Below are 18,763 nucleotides of genomic sequence, written 5' to 3'. Positions count from 1 at the left end.
ATGAACGTTTTCTGAGAGTTTCATTAAAGTCCATCTGGTTGAGATATTTTGCTAACAGGCACAAAGACAAATAACCACGCATGTGCTTACATCATCACCCGCCTGTTCTGAGAGCAGGTCATAAATATATGTGTGGATTATTATTATTATTTTTTTAAGATCCAGCTTGATATTCTGGATCACATTAATCTGCTTATCCATGGACAGAACTAAGCAACAACTTTTTATGTTTCCACTCTTTGTGTGTTTGACTCATCAGCTGTGCTTTTAAAAAAGTCTTGTAGTTCCAGTTGCTCATTTTGTGAAAAAAACACACACCGTAACCAAGGAAACTACTAATAGCGGAAATATTTAGATAATTTACTTTAAGTTAAACTCAACTGAAGCGTCTTTGGCTCGAGTTTTGTACTTTTTGTGCCAACTTAAGTGGGTGTAATTCCTCTTATCTCCCTCCCTGCAGGAGAACAAATATTTGTAAAAATGTCGAGGTGACTCTTATCACATGGGAACCTTCTGTCCTGTTTAACCTGATTCTAACCTTTCGTCAGGAAAATTGACAGTAAGTAATGGACGCATACTGGAGAGGACAGAGGAGCTCAGCTCACAGACAGGCAGCGATGGAGCAAAGACACATTTCTCCAGAACCCCACAGCATCTCCAGTGATTTTCCTCCTTATCTCGGGGAGAATATCCCTCACACTTAATCTGTCAGCTCCGCGGGGTTTTATTAGAGGCGGAGGAGCAGGTTGAGGAGGTGCTCCCTCTCCGCTGACAGTGCCCACATTGTGCCGACAGCCCGACTTGTCTTCTTGTTGGGACATTCCTGAAAGCTCTGTCGCTCTGACTGGGAGCTCTGTGTTTTTAAGCTCTCCCCTCTGCCCCAGCAGAGTGTCAACCCACACCTCCCCCCCAACCCCATGATCAGGTAAGACCTGAACCCCGCAGGTCGACAGATCTGAAAGACTTCAGCTGAATGGAGGTCAAAGGGCGAGGCCAAGGCGTGCTGCAGCACTCCTCTGCCTGCAGGCTTCAATCTGAGCTGTTAAAGGTGGGTTTTATTTTAATTTGAGATTTTTTTTTCTTGGCATAGATGATAATTGGAGAGCAGTTGTGCCAGAAACAAGATTTTTCTTGCTCAGGCGTAGCTGTTGGCTACCAAAGTAAATGCCAAAGGCCTGTTATCATACGAGCACGTGATCTGTTGGCGAGTCGTGAAGGTCTAACTGCTGCAGTGAAGCTGAAATAAACTTTAAACAGTAACGAACTGCACGTCTTTAATTCAGACTGGCAGAGATACATCGATAATGTGATCAAATCAGTGGGTTGTTGTTAAAAATGGGCGTTATCTTGTTTGGTTGCTTAAAGTTGAACCAAGTGGGTGAAAGTGTGACTGTGGCTTCAGTGAAGAACAATCTTGGTTTGAACTTAAAAGTAGAGGTTTTAATTTCTGTTTCACTCCAATAAAGTCATATTTAAATTTAAAAAACTAAATTAAACACTTATTATTTAGGTTGTTTTATTTTAAAAGTCAACCGTGAGCTTTTAAAAGTTGTGTAGACGAGTGGCTCCCAAACTTTTCAGCTTCTTCTCCACATAATTACAGTTGTGAAAGTTTGTGACACCAAATCTGGCTGGTTTAATTCTTCAACTTTGATAATAAGTTGTTCAAGAAGAGAATAGCAAACAGTCTGAACAAATTTGCTGTAATATTTATTTATTTATTTATTTATAATTTTTGAATTTGTTCTTCTTAATTAAAAAAAATTGTGATTTTCTGTAAAAGCATTTAGAGTTGAATGACTGATCTGTTTATGAAGTTTAGCCAAAGTGGAAAAAGTTAAAACAATCAGAACAAAAGCAGAACAGCAGCTAAAACATAAAGCTATCAGAAAAGTACCTAAAAGTTAAATTGAGCAAAACAGTAGCTAAACGCAGAGATCAGCCAAACAAAAGCTAAATCCTGAAAACTATAGCTAAAACCTTAAAGTAGATAAACAATGACTAAAAGCTAAATTTAGCTAAGCTATAGATAATAGCCAAAACTTGCAAACAATAGCTAAAAGCTTAAACTTTCAAAACTTTATCAAAAAGCTATACAAGTCAGCATATAAAAGCTAAAACTAGCAAATCAATAGTTACAAGATAAAACTACCAAAACAGTAGCTAAAAGCTAAAACTATTAAGGCCAAAGCTAAAACTAGCACAACAATATGTTAAAAGTTAAAACATCCAAAACAGTAGATAAAAGCTAAAACTTGCAAAACAGTATATTAAAGTTAAAACTAACAAATCAGTGACTAAGAGCTAAAACTGCCAAAACAGTAGCTAAAAACTACAACTGTCAAGGCTAAAGCTAAAAGGTAAAACTAGCAAAACAGTATATTAAAGCTAAAACTAACAAATCGATAACTAAGAGCTAAAACTGCCAAAACAGTAGCTAAAAGCTACAACTATCAAGGCCAAAGATAAAAGGTAAAACTATCAAAACAGTACATTAAAGCTAAAACTAGCAAATCAATAACTAAGAGCTAAAACTGCCAAAACAGTAGCTAAAAGCTACAGCTATCAAGGCCAAAGATAAAAGCTAAAACTAGAAAAACTGTATGGTAAAGCTAAAACTACCAAAACATTATATTAAAGCTAAAACTATCAAATTAATAACTAAGAGCTAAAACTGCCAAAATAGTAGCTAAAAGCTACAACCATCAATGCCAAAGCTAAAAGCTAAAACTAGCAAAACATTATATTAATGCTAAAACTAGCAAATCAATAACTAAGAGCTGAAACTGCCAAAACAGTAGCTAAAAGCTACAGCTATCAACGCCAAAACTAAAAGCTAAAACTACCAAAACATTATATTAAAGCTAAAACTATCAAATTAATTACCAAGAGCTAAAACTGCCAAAACAGTAGCTAAAAGCTACAACCATCAACGCCAAAGCTAAAACTAGCAAAACAGTATATTAAAGCTAAAACTAGGAAATCGATAACTAAGAGCTAAAACTGCCAAAACAGTAGCTAAAAGCTACAGCTATCAAGGCCAAAGCTAAAACTAGAAAAACTGTATATTAAAGCTAAAACTATCAAATTAATAACTAAGAGCTAAAACTGCCAAAAAAGTAGCTAAAAGCTACAACTATCCATCCATCCATTATCTTTTACCCGCTTCTTCCATTTTGGGTCACGGGGGTCGCCAGTGACTAGCAAAACAATAAGAGAAAAACTGCCAAAACAGTAGCTAAAAGCTAAAACTATCTAGGCCAAAGCCAAAAGATAAAACTAGCAAAACAATATATAAAGTAAAATGAACAAAACAAAACCTAAAACTAGCCAATTACTAAAAGCTTTTCAAATTTCTGAAGAAATCTCCATCCATTTATGAGAACATTTTAAATAAATTTGAATAATTTGAAAAATATAAACATTACAAATACAGAAAGTCATAGGTATTGTGGCCTGAATGATCTGAAGGTTTTATTTCCCGATCAGCCGAATCAACTGAGAGCACGCCGAAGTCCAAAAAGTGGAGGAAACCATAAACAACAAATGTTGCGAACGCATTTAGCTGAGGTAAAACCAATATTTTAATAATTTGATTACATTTAATTTGATTTTTGGAAATTATTTTGGGACCTCATTTGATATTTCATGACCTTCGGGGGAGTCCTGACCCTGACTTTGGGAATCACTGATCAATAACGTGAATTGTGATGTTTTAAAGTGTGAACATTAGTCTTGCTTTAGAAATAAATATTTTATGATCACACAATGAGCTACTGTACTTAGTCTTACAAAAATCAGCAGGAAAAGAGTTTTTATTCTGAACATAAAAAATGAAATGGTGTTTCCTCTCAGCAGGTGGACTGACAGAGGAACATGGCGGGCGCTAGGACCCAGAGGAGGAGCTCCACGTGAAGAGAAAAGTCCTCCTCTGAGCAGAACCTGGTTTATTTGAGTCTGTGTTTGAACTGGACAAGTTTACAGAGATCTGGATCTCACTCCACACCTGTCCTTTCATTTCAACAAAAAGAGAAAACAGAACCTCCACTCCAGAGAGAGAGAAACCCCAGAGATTAAAGGAGGAGGTAAAAATAAAATGTAAAAAACCTGTCAGCTGAGATCATGAGGGAAACCTGGAGGACTGACCCTGACTGGGATGTAAACACAGACTAACCTGCAACCACCAGGTAAGATGTTTACTTACATCAGTTTGTGTTGTATTTAACATGTTTACAGACTCAACAGTTTTTGTTGTGCTCACAAGTCTATGAAAAAGTGATGATAAATAAAACGTGCTTGTACATGATGTTATGTGTAATTTTAATGGACTCAGCTCCAAACAAAGTGAAGATCAGTTTCATGCAATTTTAGGGATAAAGAAAATAAATTTAAACATCTTGTTAATATAGTCTTTTGGGCCCCAAAGCTAAAACACCTCACCTCATTTTCTCCTGCGTCTTTAATGAGAATGAGCCTATTTTGTCTAAAACCTCAGCAGAACCCACTTTATTTTGTCGACTCAACATTAAACCAGGTTCCTAACAGAGCAATTTAATTTTAGACTTTTTTTCTTTACTCGTATCCCTAAAGACCTGCATTATCGGTTCAGCCTTTTTGCCACTTAAAGTGTAATTCTGTCTTCTTCTTGTTTCTAACATGAAGTCAAGTTATTGTGTTTGTTGCAGCCCATAGATGTGTGGACGTGCCCCACCCTGTGTTTTGTCAGGAATAATGATCTGTGTTCCTAATCTGCCTCAACTTGCTGCCTTTTCACTTTTCCACACACCTGCTCTGCTGAGCCACGAGAGCCTGGGGATCCACACTTCCACAAACATGAGTGGAATAAGGGGATCGGGGTCTGCATTTGATGGAAAGCCCCTTCTTACTGATGTTTGATCAGTCTCATTAATAAATATCCATAGCTCTTTGACTCGGAGCATCAGTTTGGATTTAAACACAACTTTTCCCAGGCTTTTTCCCTGTGATCGTTTTGTGCAGAACGACCATTAAAATGCTCGTTTTCCTGCATGGGGCTGAAATCTTATTATCCTGGTAATCTATAGCTCAGGAACAAAAGGGTCGTTGTTTCCTCGCCACACCGGTCGGAGTTCAGACCTGCACAGGAACGCTGGGGTTGGTAAGCTGAACCTGCTTCCAAAGGCGCTTCAGTTTCTTATAAAACTGTGAGAACGTTCAGGTTTACAAATTGTTTTCGCCCACTGCCATGAAAGACGGGTGATGATGTAATTGTGTATCAGTTAGTGAAATATCTCTAAGACCAACTCAGATGGTAATCACTGGAAATGTACGACCATAACTGATTAACATTTTGTTGTGTCCGATTCACCCACAGCTAAGAGGACTTCATCTCGGTCAACTTGACATATATTCAGCTAAAGTTTTGTGTGGTAGTAGCTGAGAGTCAGCCACAACACACATTATGAGTGCTAACTGATGCGTGCTGTTGAGGTCAACATTCTTTTGAAGATGTGTCTAAAACAACCATAACTCCATCATGTTGACATCAGGTGATCTTAGGTCAGAGTTCTGACATGAATGTGGGGCGTTAAACCGAAGTTTCACAGTTTTTACTCTTTTCCTGATCGTTTTCTGTTTTCTTTCAGTTTTGTTTCCGTGATGGCGCCGTGTGTCGTCTCCCTTCTCACTCACCTGCTCCTGCTCATACATCACTTCCTGCCCCTCACCCTGTCCTTACTCCACCCGCCCGTGCACGGGCCCACGCTGGTCCCCCGCACCCCGACGCCCCTCGGCCGCTCCCGCTTCAGCGCCCAGACTCAGCTGGACCTCACGACCCACTGCAACTCCAGCTGCTTCCACCGAGGAGGTCAGGAGGAGCTGAGGGAGCAGCTCACCGACAAACTGGCCTTCGAGACTCTCTACTCAAACGGTTTCCGCACTCTCACCACAGTGGATGTGGAGGACGATGAGGAGGTCGATGGTGATGTGGGTCACTTTGATCACCCGTCTCCATGGAGACTGAAGCCGAGGCGAGTGAAGCGGCAGATCTACGGTGCTGATGGGCGCTTTAACATCAAAGGTGACAACTTCCTGTTGGATTACCCTTTCTCCACAGCTGTCCGCATCTCCACCGGCTGCACCGGCGTTCTCGTGTCCCAGCAGCACGTCCTCACTGCCGCCCACTGCGTGCATGATGGGAAAGATTATGTGCATGGAGCGCGGAAGCTCAAGGTGGGGTTCTTGATCCCCCCATCCATCAACGGCACAAAACCCCGCTTGGTTTCCAACAAGAAGCCTCTGGTTCGTTGGGTGCGAGTGAAACGAACCCGCGTACCAAAAGGCTGGATCCAGGGCCCTCAGGAGGTCAGCATGGACTTTGACTATGCCCTGCTGGAGTTGCGCTGGCCCCACCGGCGGCCCTTCATGCGCCTTTCTGTGGCTCCCTCCTCAGATGACCTGGCAGGGAATCGCATCCACTTCTCTGGGTTTGACAGCGACCGGCCCGGGGAACTGGTGTACCGATTCTGTCCTGTGGAGGAAGAGTCCAGCGACCTGATCTACCAGCACTGTGATGCTCGGCCTGGGGCCAGTGGCTCCGGGGTCTATGGACGAGTGTGGGACAATGATCTGGAGCGCTGGGATAGGAAGGTTATTGGGATTTTCTCTGGCCACCAGTGGCTGGAGATCGATGGGGAGAACAGGGATTACAACGTGGCCGTGCGCATCACTCCTCTGAAGTTTGCTCAGATCTGTTATTGGGTCCATGGAAACCGAATGGACTGCACTCAGGACTAAGGAACATCATTAGCCTAAAGATACACAAGAGCTAGGGGTGTAACGAGATCTTGTGCCACAAGATCTCAAGTGTTCTCATTGGGTACAAGATGGACTTGGGACTCTTGAACACCTGCCTTACATTGTTTGTGTTTTTCCATCATTTTAATAAGTTTGTAGCTTCTTGAATTTTTATTGAGGCTTTTTTTTAAAACTGTTTTGCTGCGATAACACATCTTCACTAAAAATTAAGTTTAAAAAAATTAAATATAAGGAATACATAAACAAAAAATCCAATACATTCTGTTCTGACAGATATAAAAAAGGTACCTATACTGTTAAATTCACATTTGTTTTCTTACACTTGATTGGGTTTTTGATTCTGGCTCCTTATGAGTTGGGCCCTACAGAGTTCAAAGGTCAAGAGCTTTAAGTCAGAAGGTCGTTCATAAACAAAGCATTGTTCAGAAGTCTGAAGAGACTCGTGACAAATCAGACACGAGGAGCCAGTCAGCTGAGTCTGTGACAAAAGTCTAAATGTTATTAAACTCTCAGCTCGTTCCCAGGATCCTGTGAGACGAGTGTCTCGTTACACCCTAAGAGCAGCGTCTTGAACAAAACAGGCTTATTTCTGTGCAGATCTCTCACTAAAGCCACTAAAACATTTTTAGGTCAATTCAGTGATTGTTAAATAGGCACTACATATGAGACTATCACCACTGCATCTTCATTAACGTCAGCGTTTCCAAAATAACTAGTCACTTCTTGCAAGAACAATTTTACTCAAGTTAGAAACAGATCGTTCTGCACTGGGGATAAAAATAATCTATGGACATTTTCATGTCTCAAAACACAGAACTGTTTTAACATTTCAACAGAGAATCTATCCTTTTTCTGGTAAACCAGTAACAGAATTTATTTTTTGTAAAAATGCTTGATATATTTTAATAAAGAGATTTAAGCGCGTGTCGTGTTTTGTACAGTAGCATTAGGCTGCCCTCTTGTGGACTTCATGTTTATTACAGCTTTGTTAACGTATTCATGTTTTTGTTGCAAATTATTTTACAGGAAATAATGTAGAAACCTTTACCTTAGTAAGCATGTCTAAAGTTTCTAAATGATTATCTTTTTAGCATTTTAGAAACAACTGAAGCTGATCTTAAACTGGATGAAAATCTTAATTTTTTTTGTGATCCAGTGTACCATAATTCTTTTACACAATTAAAATCCCTTGTGGGTAAGTTTATTTCACATAAAAACAAATGGCCAAAAAGCTCAGAGCACTGAATTTAAGTGATAAAAAGGTCAAAGTAGAAGAAGTCAGTAGTTTAGCGCTTTTTATTAGAGATAAGGAGACGATACAAAACATCCATTCAGTTTTGAGTCACTGATTACTCATCCTTCACATCACATCGCTCCCCAACAAAACAACACCGGAGGCTTCAAAACGAGGAAATCTTGGTTTTAACGAGCACGAGGAATGTGTTTTATCTACATCAAATATGGTGTTCTGATGCAACCGGAAATAAAAAGGAATCACTCAAGTTTTTTTTAAATTGCATGTTTAAAAAAATAAAATAAAATTTGACCTCATTCCCCCAGAAGGTTTTGATACTTGTTTTGTGCAATCAAGAATGAATTGGTTCTACTACTAAACCCATTTTAAAATTACACACGCACACTATATAATGAGAAGTTTGGCAAAAAGAAAAAAAGAATAAAAGAAGCTGGAATAATTGTCAGGATTCAGTGATTGGAAAAGAAAAAGGTAAATTTCTGTCCCTTTCTCTGCAGTCTTTCAAGTGGAACCCGTAAAGAACAAAACCCTGTTGTTAAACATGAACAAGTGTATTTTAAACTTTTATCATCCTTCCTCAGTTGCATCTTAACAGTTTTCTTCATGCGTAATTTCTTCATAAACTTTTATGTTGCGAGAACTAGAGCCTGCCATATTTTTTTTAATCGAGTCCCTGAAACCCCAAACCCACCTGCTGCACCCCTCCCAGAGTCCCACAAATGATGCTAGTTCTGCTTATGCCCTTCTCCAAACCCAAACTGGAATGAACAGCTAAACCCGACAGATGTGTCTGAAAGGATTCGATCGAAGCCGGAGAAGAAGGGAGGAGTAATTATATAGGGCATCCTTCCAGGCTGACTACTGCGCCGAGCTTCTCTGCCAGAGCGTGCCGGTCCTTCAGGTCCTCCAAACCGTTCACCTGCCACTCGTGTTTGATACCTGTGGCACAGAAAGCACCAGTCAGAAACGCCATGACGGTCACCAGGTACTAAAACGTATCACGTCTTTTCACAGCAGTTTGACAAAACCATCTCATGTTGAGAAATGACAGTTTATGACCTTATGTCACCTGCACAGTGTGTGTTGCAAATGATTCTCAGCTACTACCACAAGTTTTCTCTGAAAATCTTTGAAACTGGCTGAATTACAGCTATTTTTGTTGGCTGATGGTGACTAGCCATGACATCCATCCTGAGATGGACTGACTCCTAAAACCAATCCAGTGATTTGTTAAGATATTTTACACACACAAGCAAAAACAAATCTCCCGCCTTCGCAGGCGTACAATAAATATTCAGTTATCCTTCAAATATCACCTGAAGAAAACATCACCTTCCTGATTCAAAACTCAATAATTTACCATTAAACCCTTTTTCTGACGCAGTTTAAAACCTAAAGTCACAATAAACAAATAGTTTCCAATTACTTACCTATAGTAACTAAATTATTTAATCAAAGTACCGGTGTGTTTTTATTCTAACAAACAAATCATCTGATTTTGAAAAAAGCAGGCAAAGCAAGAACTTGTTCACTGTATCGACTACAGGTCGACCTTTATTTATAACCGATGCCAGGGATGGACAGCATATTAAGGTCAATAGAAAAAACACATTTAACAAAAAGATTTACCAACAAAATAAGAACTTGTTCACCTTAAATAAGATGTAGAAGAGCATTGTAACTTAAAAACAACTTCATTGACCTTTTTAGTTAATATTTAGGCCCCACGTGGCCAAATACATTCATAAATACACAGGTGTGGCTGTTGTTGTTAAATGTGTCTTTAATGTAAACCACAATTTATTTATGGCTTTCTGCCCAAAAGTAACTAGTCTTTAGTGCTTCTTTTAAATGCTGATGACTCAGGAAAGTGAAAAGTGTTCAACAAGTCATTTATTTCCTGGTCGCACAGGAGTTCTTCCAACAGGTTCTTAGAGGAAGACTGATAGAAAACGTCTGCTGCATTTATACGTTATGAGCGATGAAAGGGATTTCCACAGAAAGTTGTTTATTGAAAAGCCCTAACAGCTTACTGAGAATGGTGTATCGAGTGAAAAGTGTCATGTAATCATTCTCTGTGGGTTTGATGCACACCATCTGACTCCATATGTGACCCAGCACATCAAACAGAGGATTATTTGTTCAAAATGAACGGTGCAAATGTTCAGACTCCTAACTTTTCAGGTTACATTTTGATACCTACCATAGATCATCCTATTATGACCTGTTCCAGACTTGATTTTGTCTTGATAATTTGGATAGTGGTGAGAAAATTGGTCTGAAATTATATTTTTGGGGGGATTCTAATGAGGATTTCTTGAATGCAGCACAGGGTAAGTAGCACAAATGTATCAATTTGTGCTTAAAATCCCTGTTAGTTGATGGCACAAAGCAAACTGCTTCAAAACATTCTTTAGGGTTATATCTTGGACACAAAGGAAACTATAGATAATTAAAAAAGTGAAATTGTTGTAAGTTTTTCAAGCTTTTTACCTTCAAATTTCCTCTTAATAGCATCTTTTGAGCTGGCATAGATCATCTTGCTCTTCAGTGGAGCACTGTCTGGAGCCCTGTGAAAGTAGGACAAATATCTCAGTCCGATGTAATTCAAACATCATACATCATCATGTGATAACTCCTGTCCTCACCAGAAGATAAAGACTAGGTCCTCCTTCTTTGTTTCTTTGGTCTCATACGTGGCGTCATACAGAGCGTAGCGGCAGTCGTTGGGAGGGAGCATCTTCACAAAATCTTGGTAAGGGTCCTGAACGGTGACCCCCAAGTCACCCTGCAGGATCTCATTGCCTTCATCCAGAACAATGTTCTTGAGATCTTTGCTCAGGCAGAACAGGACAGCCTTCTTCCTTTTCCTCTTCTCGTCCTCATTGGCCTGAGCTTTACGCACCTTCATGTCGTTGAAGATCGCGATAACTTCATCTGTGACTTTCACACCGGAGGCCTACACGGACAACAAATCATTCATGGATTGTTGAAATGCAAAAAAAAAAAAAAAATAGTAAATTATTTCTCACTTTATGCTAAATCTGTTTTTTTTTTGATAAAATGAAAATAAATTTAATAATTTGCACAAAAATTCTGCCTTCAGGAAATTTAGAAATTTGTTTAAGTTCTAACAAATGTCAGAATATTAGTTTAATCCTGAAGATAGTCTGCAGTTTTACAGTAATGATGTGGCCTTTAATTTTAACAGGGGCAACTTTTGTCAGAAACAAAACAAAAGACCTGTTCTTGAGCATTAACAAGCTACACACGACTGCTCCAGAACACTGAAACGATGGAGCCAAGGAGGAGCCAAGAGGATGTTGTGTGACTCAAGAACCCTCCTCCATAGTAGGAAGACTGATAAAAATGCACTGAAACACAAAAAAGTGCGGCCATTACACACTGGAAGTGTTCAGCTGTGTGAAGCAACGTTAAAATAATCTGCGATACAAATAAAACTGTGATAATTCAGTCAACTGAGCCATTTACTACATTTAAGGTGAAGCAGGGGGGCAGTGTAAAGAAAGATAGGTCCTCCTCATATAAAGTCCACTTTTATTATTAATACTAAATGAGTTAAGGCGTGTGCACACTTTGTAGTCAGTAGGTCTAAAACACAAGTTCCTTTTGGGAAACCGTTGTGCATCTCAGCGAGGACCATGTGGGCGAGACTCAGAAACAATGAAGCCTCTGTTTAAATACAGAATATAAATGAGTACTCCCTCAATCAGGTCTTCTGACTCTGTTTAGGCACTCTCACAAGAAAACCTAGTCTCTGGAAAATAAAACTGTTATCTACCATCAGTATGTCACTGGGGTAGAAAACAAACACAATGCAAAGGAAATCCCCAAACAGAAAACCAGCTTGAGTGGACACTGTTTGTTCAGGAGGTCGGTAGTAGATAAAGTTTCAGACTAATAATTAACCAGTAAACCATAGTCTCCCCCATCCATAAAGTAAACATGATGATTGAATATTTATTACAGGTTCTGATTGCAGTTACGCACTCCTCCCCACAAAATACTAACATTTATAATTTTCTGAACTGTCTATTAAAGCACTAGGCACATCCTGATTATGTTTAAAAAAAAACTGACTGAAGGCACACAAACTATATCAAGTTTAAAGGATTATTTTTATATTTTCATTTCCTGCTGTCCATCATGACAATGTCTGCCACAACACTGTTTGTATTTAGTTTGTTTTTGCAGCAGAAATCCTTCTGGTGAACTTCCCAAGCTACCACCTTATCTAATCTTAACCATTTATATTGTTCTTTATAGGATTCAAGGTTCAGCTGACATAAGAAGTCACAGTCCAAGTCTTTTAGAGCTCACACCTTCAACATGGAGGGAAGGTTCATCAGCAAACATCAGCTTAAAGGGCTCTTATTCACAATGAGTGAAAACTGTGCACTCGGCAAAGAGAGGCAAAAATACAATGAAAGGCCTCTCTCTCGTAAATGAGTCCTCCAGGCTCAATGGGATTTATCTGTCTAAATAAGGGTTGAATGCATGTCGCCTACTGCCTTTTTCACATCAGTTTAAACTAAGATCATCTTATGATGAAGAGCTGACAAAGTTGTAGCCTTGAAAATAACATTACGCACAATCGACTCTCAGCTACTACACCAAACTTTAGCTCAATATCCGTTAAACCAGCTTGTGTTGGCTATGTCCACTAGCTGTGGCAGCCATCTTGAGTTGGAGGTGGCTCAAAAAGAAATTAATGTATTGTAGAGGTACATCCATCCAGTGGGTTATGAGTTATTTTACTAACATTAGACAAACACAGAAACAAACAAAATATACATTTGCTTGTATTTGTTTCACGACTATGAATGAGTTTAGATTTAATTAATAGGTAATAATGTCTGTTCACTGGTTGTGACGGCCATCCTGCGCATAATAATGCGCAAATAGATGAAACAAAATGCGCAGCAGCAACCATGAGCTATTCTAGCCTCAGCTATTCACTCAAAGCTGCCAAACCGCAATTACATAATGCTACTAATGTTTGTTTACTGCACCACAAAATTTATCCATTTTAAGCCCCCCATTCCTATACAACTGGTTTTGGTGTCGTCGCCACACGACACAAAACAGTGTCCCTTGCACCAAATTCAGGGTGGGGTCGTGAATGCAGCAGAGCTGGAAAATCCGGTTCATTCGAGTCACTTGGTGTAAAAATAAATAAATAAAATAAAAACTGCACAAAATGAGACCGTCCGTCAAATCACGCGTTTAGTTTCACTGAGGTTTATATGAGAATCTGCTCATTTATTATAAAGTCCAAACGGGGAGTTTAAATCGAGCTGATCCGCAGTGGACGAAGGAAGCCAGGCAGGCAGACAAAGAGACGGGAGCTGCTAAATCTCCGCTAGCGCCAGTCGTAAAAAAAAAGGGAGTCATTCCGCTATTTCCTTCCCATTCAGGTACCGCTATCCGCAGCACCTGCTGCCGGCGACGTGCTCCCATAACACGGAGGTGAAATCAGAAACACGACGCAGTGAAACCGCAGGAGCGGCGTCATGGCAACGCAGAGCCCAAGAGACGAGAAGCGGTGCCTTTTTGTCCTCCCCCGACACGAAGACATGAACGAAATGGCGCCAGTTGTTTTGAATGATTCTGGTGCATCTCCTCTTATCACAAACTTGTAGGAAACACACAGCACGGCGTTGTTGACTGTACGCTACATTTCCATAAAACGATTACATTGTGTCATGTTACGGTGTTATTAGCTGCCTAGCTTCCCCGCCAGCAGAGCCATTCACTGCGGCTAGCCTCGGAGTTAGCCGTGGCTCCGCCTGCGGCATTCCAACCAGCTTGCTTTGATGTTTTAACAGAAATGTCCGCAAAATAAACGAAAAGTTGACTTGAATAAGCTCTACACGTCGAGGATTTAATAATAAAACGAGGATAATTAAATAAAAACGTGGTGTAAAATCCATTAAACCTACCATTGTTGGAGCTCTGAATAGTTCAACGTCTGCGAGGAATTGAATGAACGGATGACGGTTCTGCTCGCGCAGTCGCGCTCTACGGGAGCGCGCGTCCGTTATAACCCTATTGTACTGCTGCTTTTAACGATTGGCTGAGTGCGGCTGATGCCCCGCCCACGTCAAAAATTTCAGTAAATAACAATGAATGGTTAGTGCTGGTTTGGTTTCTGAGATATTAATAATTATTTTTAGGGTCATCCAGAGGTCACCATCCCCCCATCTTGCTCCAGAACAAACAAAACTGGTCGACTTTTTTAGTGCTTCGTTGGTGCCGTTAAAACCGTCATTTGGACATCCCACACCCACAGCTGAGTTTTGGTGTTTACTGCCAGACGGTCCCAAAATCGCGAGGGTGGGCCGTAAATTTGCCTGAGTTTTATTATTACTATTTTTTTTTTATCATGACGCAAATAAAACAAAATTATAAATAAACAAAACGTTAATTCACTGTTATTGATCTTCATATGTTCTTAAGCTCTTCTTTTTCATATATTAGCACTTTTCTTTACTTGGGCCACGAAGATAAGCGTGAATCCCTGCTAATAGAGTAATTAAACCTTAAACACATATTTGTATGATTTAAAATCTGTTAATCCCAGATGGCATAAGTTATTAAATTGCCACATATATTTTTGCTAGGTGTCCATTTTTAAAAGAAAGGGAGGAAATCGAAATTTTCCACCATCCATGCCTCCTTTCTCCTCCCCTCCATCCCGTTTTTGTTGAACTCACTTCCAAATATGGAAGTGAACTGCGAACAGCGGCGGTCAGTGCACGCGCCTCCTCGCTCCCGGCGCGATGAGGGTCGGACCAGGATGCTCGGACAGCTACGCTGATCACCATATAAGGACACGAGGGGACGCGACTGTTGAAAGATTATTCTGTTCAGACAGCGTCGCTTTGTGGGGAGAGAAGTGGGGCAGCCAGTGCAGAGGTGGGAGGCAGATGTCTTGGAGGAAGATGAGGGACAAGAATGACGAAACACGATATTTTTAAACACACACCTCTAGGACCAGGGTAAAGTGATGCAAACCTACGGTATGGCAGACCGTTGTAACCTATAAAAACACTTTTCACACACCAAAAACTGCTGAGTTAAAAAAAAAAAATACCCACTTTGAATTATGTTCTAAAACAGAGCTGGATCAAATTTGATCCAACTCAACCCTGGATTAATTTATGTCTACAGGGTTGACCTAAAATACTGGGATGTGTTTTCTACCCAATAAATGTGACCTGTTCAGGCAAAGTCATTGAATTTTTCCACCATCCAAGTTGTTATCTTCAAATCCTCCACCTCAGAAGATTCAAAATGATATGCAGTTTGTTGGATTTTAGTGGTTTATCACCTAGCATGGGAGCTAGTATTGCTTGAAAACTTAGTCTGGAACATGGGATGTCAGCCCTATATTTGAAAAGAAGGGAATCCCCAGTCTTCACAATAATGTCAAACGTTATAGGAAGGGCTTTTCCAGCTCTACTGTAGCCAGAAGAGAACAATGGATCATGTCTGATAATCCATTGCTTCAGCTTTTTCTTCGTTTTATTTTCCCTCTTCATGGGTTGCCACAGCAAGTCGTCTTTCTCCATCTCATTGTCCTCTGGATCCTTTGTTCTTGCTCCATCTACCTCCATATCCTCCCTAACTACATCTTTTTATCTCCTCTTTGGCCTTTCTCTTTTTTTTCTTCCTGGCAGCTGCATTTCTGACATCCTTCTACCAATATACCCACTCTCCCTTCTCTGGACATGTCCAAACCATCTCAGTCTGGTCTCTCAAACTTTATCTTCCAGTTGTTCAACCTGTGTTGTACCTCTGAAGACCTTGTTCCTAATCTTATCCATCCTTGTTACTCTTTGAGAACCTGGTCCCCAACATCTTCATTTCTGCCACTTCGTTTTCTCCTGTCTTTTTTGTCAGTGCCACTGTCTCCAGACCATACAACGTAGCTGGTCTCACCACTGTCTTGTAAACTTTTTCTTTGACCTTTGCTGACACCCTTTTGTCACAAATCTCTCCTGAAACTTTTTTCCATCCACTCCGTCCTGCCTGGACTCTCTTTTTCACCTCTTTACCACATTCCCCATTTTCCTGGACAGTGGACCCCAAGTACTTGAAATCCTGCACCTTTGTGACCCCTGCTCCTTGTAGCCTCACTGTTGACCTCCACCTCTCCAAGTTCTCTTCCACCTGTTCCGTTCTCACCACAGATCACAATGTCATCTGCAAACATCATAGTCCACAGGGATTCCTGCCTGACCTCATTTGTTAGTTGGTCCATCAGAGCAAACAAGAAGGGGCTAAGTGCTAATCCTTGATGCAGTGTCTCCACCTTAAAGCTAAGAAGAAATTGGTTATTCTGGTGAAAAATAAAGTTAAATTTTAAATATTCTGTGGCAATACAGCCACTTCAGATTCACACCTAATTGTTTTAGTGGTGGTAATTGATGCAGAGTTCCTGTGTTTTGGCCCCGCTTTCTACTGTTGTTGAGAATCGAAGCCAAGAAATCCCAGTTTCAGGGAGTTGCCACTTGTATTTTTGTAACCAGTCTGTGCCTGGGGTCCAGCTTACAACCAAGGTGTCACATGACCTTTCTTTTAGGAATAACTCATCACACACATATACATTAATGTTTGAACATACAACAGCAAGGTAAGAACCAAAAAAAAAAAAAAAAATCAACTTGCACCTAAAAATACACTTTTCCCCCCTAGGGCAACAATATATTAGTTTACATGGAGGCAGGGCTTAAAACTTGAACTGGAACCAGAATATAGAGTAATTGGTCTCATTTTGGTTTTTGATCGAAGATATATACATAACAATTTACTATCTGGATATAAAACTCCAATACATAAAAAAATGAAACAAATGACAAATTGTACTTGGAAGAATATAATAATATTTCAGATATCTGAAAAGTTAATTGCAGACCAGTATTTTCTGGATAACCAAAATGTTCATTTTGTTTGCCAAGGAAGACTTGAATTTGAATATCTGCTTTGAAGAAATTGTCCAAATATTAAGATGATACAGCTGAACTCATATTTAACACATTTGCTGACAGTATAAGATGTTCACGTGACTGAAAGCGACATTATCCTTCATTTTATACATTTTACTTAAGCAGAATATTCAACAGGTCTTGTATTCATTATCAAAGGGGGGAAAATGGGTCTCAGGCTCACAAGTCTTGTCCCAAAAGTTTATGTTCAACAATTAATACAAAAATGAAGTTACAAAACATGTGAACAAAGAGACAATTTTGACACAAACCATCTTTAAGACTTAACTAATTGCAATGAAATGTAAACGCCTGTCACTTAAATTTACTTGGGTTTTAACTTGCTGGATATACTGACTTTTGTGATGGTCAAACTGACAATTTCAAATACATAAAAAATAAGTAAATCAATTAAAAAAACAAAAAACAGACTGGAGCCGTACAGTAACTGTGTCAAGCTCCGTTTATTCTTAAAAAACAAACAAACAAAAAAAAAACCAACAGCATTTTGTCACATTGAGGCCATTGAACCACTGCAAGAGATGATTACACTGGTTATTACAATAATGCATGCATTTATTTTTAAATGTTTGGAACAAGCTGTGAGCAAAAAGCACCAAAGAGAAGAAGTGCAAAAGTAACTGCTCGTAAGACATCCTGGTCTCCTGCTCTGCTGGGAAAGGACAGACATACAAAAGTGCAGCATGGTGGTAAAAAAATATGATTCTTTCATGCTTTTAGTCACTTTTTACCCTGGATTCTCAAGATTTGCATATCTAGTTTACTATATACTATCAAGCTGCATTTATAAGCTTTTTTCAGTTGTTTTCATTGTATGTTGGGGTGCCATAAATTTAAAGTTGTTAAAGTGCACATTGAGGCAATATTACACCACAAGGAGCACACTTCTCTTATTTTCAAATTAAACTGTGGCTATTTTAAAAACATTTCCCATTTCACTTCTCCAAACAAAGAATGACTTTAAAATGCATTATCACATTCAGAGGGGGGATCGTTGCAAATAAGCACAGCGCTTTAATCCACAAACAAATTTATTGAGCTGGCCCAAGACGCTCCGCTTGACCCCCAAAACAGAAAGCGACATAAATCCTTTGTAAAACCTGAACACAACAGGAAAAATATGGCTAAATTTGAGCATTTTTACTTTTTCTTTTGTGTTGTGCAACTGTCATATGTAAGATATTTGGAATAAAATCTGGAATGAAAGCTTTATTTTGTATATTTGTCAACCAAGAAAGTAACAAATATTGAAAATGCTTAAATATCTTATTTACTTGCAGGCACGGAGCAGCAATATAAGCTTTTTATAACGGTGAAAAATCAGTGCTGCATCTGAGTAGCACTGATAGTTTGCTAATGTAACACTGGAAGTTAATATTTTGAGATGAGTGCACAAGTTAAATGACTACATTAGCATTATTTTTTACCCTGTCTTGTCCATTTTTTACACATGTTCAACATCACATGGGGCAGCTACAGTCGTCACTGCTGGTTCCTCAAGTTTTGTTTTTGGTCTGTTTGAACATCGTTGTGTGTTCGTTGCACGGGAATTAAGTGTTTTCTCGCTGACATCAGTGTCTTTTTAAAAGTTCAAGACTAAGTGTTTTTGTTTACTCCCTTGTGTGTATTTTTGCTAATATTCTCTTACACATGCAGATAATGGAGTAAAGAGTATAATTTA

General features: G+C 39.5%; 2 protein-coding genes across 2 annotated transcripts; one reads left to right on the top strand and one right to left on the bottom strand.

Moving 5' to 3' along the window:
- The first annotated feature begins 3,952 nt into the window (after window positions 1-3,952).
- LOC119408917 (serine protease 23) lies at window positions 3,953-7,061 on the top strand. Its single transcript, XM_037675775.1, has 2 exons — window positions 3,953-4,187; window positions 5,625-7,061. Exon 2 carries the CDS (start codon window positions 5,638-5,640, stop codon window positions 6,772-6,774), a length of 1,137 nt encoding a protein of 378 aa, XP_037531703.1. The 5' UTR covers window positions 3,953-4,187; window positions 5,625-5,637; the 3' UTR covers window positions 6,775-7,061.
- A 1,014-nt stretch (window positions 7,062-8,075) lies between these two features.
- Window positions 8,076-14,087, bottom strand: cfl1 (cofilin 1). Its single transcript, XM_037675774.1, has 4 exons — window positions 14,014-14,087; window positions 10,699-11,009; window positions 10,544-10,620; window positions 8,076-8,989 (listed from the first exon to the last, which is right to left on the bottom strand). Exons 1-4 carry the CDS (start codon window positions 14,014-14,016, stop codon window positions 8,883-8,885), a joined length of 498 nt encoding a protein of 165 aa, XP_037531702.1. The 5' UTR covers window positions 14,017-14,087; the 3' UTR covers window positions 8,076-8,882.
- Window positions 14,088-18,763: the final 4,676 nt, after the last annotated feature.

This window comes from Nematolebias whitei, chromosome 4 (assembly GCF_014905685.2).
Source record: "Nematolebias whitei isolate Nwh7 chromosome 4, NemWhi1, whole genome shotgun sequence".
Taxonomy (NCBI): domain Eukaryota; kingdom Metazoa; phylum Chordata; class Actinopteri; order Cyprinodontiformes; family Rivulidae; genus Nematolebias; species Nematolebias whitei.
Note: the sequence above shows the minus strand (reverse complement) of the source record. Positions and strands in the feature narration are given on the sequence as shown.